The 6,000-nt window shown below is 35.6% G+C and overlaps 1 protein-coding gene across 1 annotated transcript in view; it reads left to right on the forward strand.

The window, feature by feature from the left end:
• The window catches only part of WTIP (WT1 interacting protein), a 77,998-nt gene extending 72,216 nt beyond the window's left edge, over positions 1-5,782 (forward strand). Inside the window, exon 8 of the mRNA XM_084294790.1 lies at positions 1,685-5,782. Within this exon, the coding sequence (XP_084150916.1) occupies positions 1,685-1,837 (153 nt within the window). The 3' untranslated portion in view covers positions 1,838-5,782. The remainder of the gene's footprint in view (positions 1-1,684) is intronic.
• The last annotated feature ends 218 nt before the right edge of the window (positions 5,783-6,000 follow it).

The raw sequence follows: 6,000 nt of genomic DNA on the forward strand, positions 1-6,000 counted from the left end.
TCATTGTTCATTTCCCCATTCTCTTTCCAGTTTGAAAGAAATCAAGCTGCCTCCACATCTGCCCAGAATGGCAGAATGCATTTATGTACAGAAATCAGGGGGTTAGCCGTGTGTTAACAGGGGTAGGTTACTGCCTAACATCCTCAAATTAGGCTCAAACTGTACACACTGAGTCACTGCTGTCTCCAAATATTGCTAATTCAGTTAGTACCAGTATTTTGAGGGATTCATATGGATTCTTTTTAAAGGCCGAATTTATATGAAATGCCATTTGTCATCACCACCTGTTGATCATGCAAAGTCACTAGTCAGCTCAGAAACTTTTCTGCTTTTCCATGTCATCTCTTCCTTATGCAACAGCTTAAAATTTGCTGTGAAGTTCAAGCCGGCTTGCAGATCAATATAGACTCATTCTAGAACTGAAATCCACTGAGAAAGTAGACTTTCTTGTTGCAGAAAAAGGAATCCAGTTCTGGACAGGGAAAAGGTACCCAACAGCTATTCCAAATACTTGTAATATATCTGAATTTTTTAAATTATAAAGAGGAACTGAATTTTAAATCTTAATATAATAGACTATAAAGGTAGTATGTAGCATATATTCACACATAGAAAATAGAAATTGGCAGAAGCTTTGATTAAAGCCTCTCTAAACTAACATTTCAGTTTTAAAGCTTACTTTAAAAGTTTTCATTCTTATTTCAGCATTATAAAAAAATAAAGATTTTAACATTAGCTATGAAAGCTGAAAAATCATACTTTGAGTCCAATTAAAAACTCTGCATTGATTTTCAGTGCTAAAATTACCTATATGCCCAGTTTGATCACATTTTTTCTTCTGTTAGGTGTTCAGTTACATATTCAGAATCCCTGATTTGTCAGAATTGGTCACAGTAACAATTTTAAGTACTTACAACTCTTGAAACATCAAATCCAAGCACAAAACCACTGTAACTTTCAAATGTTCTCAAGGTTGCAATGATAACTGAGCACCAGGATTACCTCTACTGCAGTGTATACAATTGTCAGCAGGCAGCATCATTGTTTACTCTGTTGTTTTTATTTCTGTTCCTACGCTGTTGTTCACTTATGTCATCCCTGTAGTTATGTGCCAGTCCCAGAGATACTTATGTGTCTCCACCAAAAATACAAACCATGGGCCTTGAAGTCTTTCTCTAATTCAAATTAGATTTAAAAAAAATAATAATATGAAAGTTCAGTCCTGATACGTAAGTAAAATATGCCTTATCTCCCCTTCTGGCCTTACTCCTCTTTCTCATTCTCTGCTTATACTCCCCTAATTCCTGCTCACTGCCTTGTTGTAGAATGAGCTCCTTGTTTTTTTTTTTCCTAACCTGTTCCACATTGAGCGTGTATCAGGGTTAGTCCTTAGCCTAATTTTATCTGTTTTGCTTCAACATTTAATAGATGAAGATAAGTGGGAAACAACAGAAGAAAAATGCGACAACTGGGCTGGGTACTTCTAGAGATTGTCCTAGCAGATTTCAGTAACGGCATTTTGTTTAATACAAGATAGTCAGGGTCTGTCTACCACAAACTCTTGAGATTGCTGCTTTTGGAGGCATGGGAGGGAGCTCTCACAGTTACAGAAGTCAGATCAACACTGATATGAGATAACCTACCTGAATCACTCACTAACCCAGGATTTAAATTTTTCTTCTAGGACTGTGGCTTGCAGCTCAATGATGAGGAAGGCCACCGTTGTTACCCATTAGAAGGGCACTTGCTCTGTCATGGCTGTCATATCAGGCGCCTTAATATTAAATTGCCATCACATCCACCTCCAAGCTATCCGATGCACGTCACAGAACTCTGAAAGACATTTCCATTACCAGTAAGCTGTTTGAAAGAGAAGACAGAAATCTTAAATGACTTTCCTGTTCCTTTAAAGATGATATCCCAGTAATAACCATCTAAACCAGCTATTTATTTTTTAAATCAGAGGTGAGGGGTTCTTTCTGATCTTGTACATATGTGTTCTTTTATCTAGACATTTTCACTGAGACACCGTCTACTTGAACAAATAATGTGCCACTAAGTTGTAACTGTAAGTGGCAGCAATTCTTAAAACAGTGGTATAAAGGGCTGTTCTGCACTCCCTACTCACTCTTCTTCAGTGGAGGTTTCACCAAAGTAAGGAGTGCAGAATTAATTTCCAGAAGTTAGCACCTTATCATATTGCAGCAGGCATGATAAGAACAACACTAGCATTTTAGCTCATTTCATCAAATTCTGGTCTTAGAGAATACAGTCTCACAGTTTTAAAAACCTAAATTCCCAATGGTAGTGAATAGGAAGCAAGCAAACATTTTTAGCAATGGCAATTTTCAGCAGGGGTTAAATAATGGCATTCTGTGAAGAAGCACCAGGCCAACTCTTCATCCTACATGGTTTCACAGTCATCCAAAGACTATTTTGCTTGCTAAAGAAATATGTCAAGCATCTCATGAAAAACACATTACAGACAAACATATCTAAAAGATTGCTACATGCAAGTTCACAACAATTGAAGGAAGTTATAGACCTCTGTAATTGCTTGTCGTGTACAAGTGTAGCCACAGTTTCAGAATGCATTCATACCAACTTGATGATTTGGCACTTACTAAACAATCTTTTAAACCTGTTTTTGTTTAATAGGGTTAGCAGCCCCTTTCTATGCAAAGGTATACTTGTCTTCATGCTACTTGTTTTATACAAGAATTTGTTACCAACTGCTTTATGATTGTGTGTTGATATGTTAGTAAAAAGGGGGGGACAGTGTTTTTTGTATTATCTCTTCAGCTTTGTGTTCTTTTCTAGATATACTTTTGAACTGATTATGGTGATTATGTTCACGGGAAAACAAAATACAGTTTAGCAGAAATAATAATTTAGACACTGACAATTGAAACATTGGTATTTTATAACAAGTATTAGGTGTACATAGAATGTACACACTTTCATGTTTTGCATAAGCTTTTACAGTAACCTCAGAGCTCTGGGGAAATATATGTCTTCCATATAGGAAGTTAGATGAATCTTTTTTATGGTTTGTTTTCTACCATGTGTTGATGATTTACATGCAAATCACACATCTGTATGTTTAAAAAAATTCCTTGCATTCTCATGAGAATTGATCCAGCCTTCCTGAATTTATATTTTAAATAAATCCATCATTGCTGTCTTTGTATCCAAAATTACAATAAAATATTTTTTTTTTCTGCTCCAAAGGAAGTGGAAATACCAGACCAGATTCTCCGCATGTGTAAATTGGGACATTTCCATGCCAGTTTTCAACACATCGAGAATCTGACCAATCTGTTCAGAAATAGTCACGTTAAATTCAGCATGCAGACTGATGAAATGACTTATTTGGTAACACCATTGCAGTTTAGTTTCTTATGCTCCATTGATTTTTTGAAAGCCATTTGTGGTGCTCTTGAGCAGTACAAAGGGCATCCAATGGACACTAATTCCTAAGTGGAATAATTAACTCCTTTAACAGAACTTTTTGATAGTCTGGAATTTCCTTGGGGGGGTGGGGGAGAGCAAGGAGGCAGGAAAAATTCCTGTGAACTATTTTTTTCTGTTAGTAAGGAACAAAAGGTATGTTTTCTGAACTTCTGCCAAACTTCCATTGGCCTAGATGAACCTGTTCTATTGAATGCTCCTTGGCAAGTCAGATGCTCCTTTAAAAAGTGATTTTCTTATTAATATATGTTTAAAATTAACATATTTAATGTGAGAACTGTGTTTTGAATGGAATTACAATGCAACTAGTGCCCTATTCCTACAGTTTGACCTAAGAGGCCTGCCCTCCAAAGAGTGGGCACTGGCTGCATGCACACTTTCTCTGCATTTGCAAGTATTACCTGTTTGTCTGTAGTCACCAAACCAGCCTCAGAGGGAAGCAGAAGTACACGTGCCTCTTGCCCAAACAGCAAATTCTAGAAAAGGAAAAAAAATTGTCTTAAATTAGATTGTATGATTAGGTCAGTTCCGTTAAGGTTACTACAAACAATATGAAATGGAACCGAGCAGACCTTCAGGATAAACTTTTAGCCTGAGATGCGATGTAATACTTTTCCATTTAAAGATGCTGCTTTAGCCCACATCTAGCTCTGAGGTACTTGTGTTTACTTGTCTTTGTGATACATATTAAAGAATCCAAATTAAGAAAACAATCATTAAAATACAGAGAAGGTTTGGGTCTGTTCCTGTGAGCAAGCCGTCCCATAACAGTACTTGCTGTACCGAACCATGCTTTGCTCTACCATTGTAAAAGCAAAACGTTAAAAATCACAGTGGCCAGAGGAGGAGATGATGCTGGCATTTAGCCCAGTCTTCTGCCAGCACCTTCCTTAGCACTTTGCCTCCAGTCAGGGGCAAGGTTAAGTTTCCAGTTTGACATTACTTTTCAAGGGTCAGCACACTATCTAACATGTACATACAATACCTTTTCTTCTTTTTTGAAAACGAGCATGCCTTAGAACAGAATAATATTTAATTTCACATTAATTTGTCAGTCTTGTAGTTCTACTCAGTTCCAATGTGTTAAGTATCATCACAGTAAATACTGAAAGTTTTTACTGACTGTTTCAATATAGGATAAGTAATTTGTTTAAAAACCAGAAAGCAGCAGTTGTTGTTCCATCAGTTTCTACAGACAGGTCCATTTTGTTTTTGGCTAATGAAGTATAGCTTTGCTTTTCCAGCATTAAGTATAAAAGCTGGAGGTTGAATGAAATTTGCCAGTTTTTCAATCAAAGAACAGAAAAAAAATAAAAGCAAATCTAAACCAATGGTGTGCTGCAATCTGTAGTGCTAGTGACAGTTTCTTCACATTTTACATCCTGTCTGGGGAATTATGTAAATGAGAAAGCTTCTTTTAATTATTTTCTTAAGGAGTATGCTTATATAAAATCAGTTCAACACAGATGTAAACTTTCTGGAGTTCATTTTATGATGTGATTGTTCATCAGAAGCCTTTTCTGCATTCTGTACTGTCAGAATATTTCCATAAAGTTAAAACAATAACAACTTGATCTCATTTGCATCAGGAGTACACCTTTCCATTTTGGTAAGGCAGTCTTACAAAGTCCCTACAATACAACGCTGTCCTAGGCAATTCAGAGTTCCTCATACACTGGAGGATGTGATCCAAAGAAAGGACCAAAATGATAATTGGAAAACAAAACAGAAGAATGCACTCAGATAATTGAGCTTTCAAAAAGGGGTTGTTTGGGTTTCTTTTCTTTTCACTTGTGTGCATGTGTGTATGTGTGTATGTATATATTTTGTAAGGTGGAGCTTCAGAAGGAAAACACGGTTAGAGGAGCTCTTTAAGACCAGAAATTCCAGAGTAGTTAAGTAAACCAAAGCTCTAAAGGAGACAAAAGCTGCTTTCTTGTGTTTCAAGAAAAGTTTAAAAGTTTGTGATTCATCCTGTAACTAATGCCGTAACTAGAGTGTATAATTTGACTTAAATTAAGTTTCATTTGAGAAATATTTTCATTTTCTTTAAAAGAATATAGTTTTCTTCCAAGAACTTGGACCAACGTTGATTTTTATTTTGTTAGGAAATATATAAATTCCCTGTTTGTATATCATGTAACTAGTTTACATGCTGAAAATATACATTAGTTTAACTATTTTTGTATATATCCTTGTAAAACCTTCCAATGTGCTTCTGTCTTTTAGTCTTTAGAATTACTTGTGGTTTTGTGTTTCAGTGTTTGATTCCCTTGATTGTTGAAGAAAAAAATTGGGAAATGTAGATTTATTTATCTAAAGAAGAAGCTACTTGCTATCATCCTAAGTTATTTAATATTAAAGTCAGAAGTTTCATTTAACCTTAGATGCTATAATCTGCTTTTTTCAATAAAGACATTTTGTAGTTATCTTTGATTTTGTAGTTTATTACATGTAAGTATTTTTTTTAATCTAGGTGGGCTCTAACACCATTTTCAGGAGACCCTTGTATTGCCTATAAAAATGCCT

Source organism: Netta rufina (assembly GCF_964035555.1).
Source record: "Netta rufina genome assembly, chromosome: 13".
Lineage (NCBI taxonomy): Eukaryota > Metazoa > Chordata > Aves > Anseriformes > Anatidae > Netta > Netta rufina.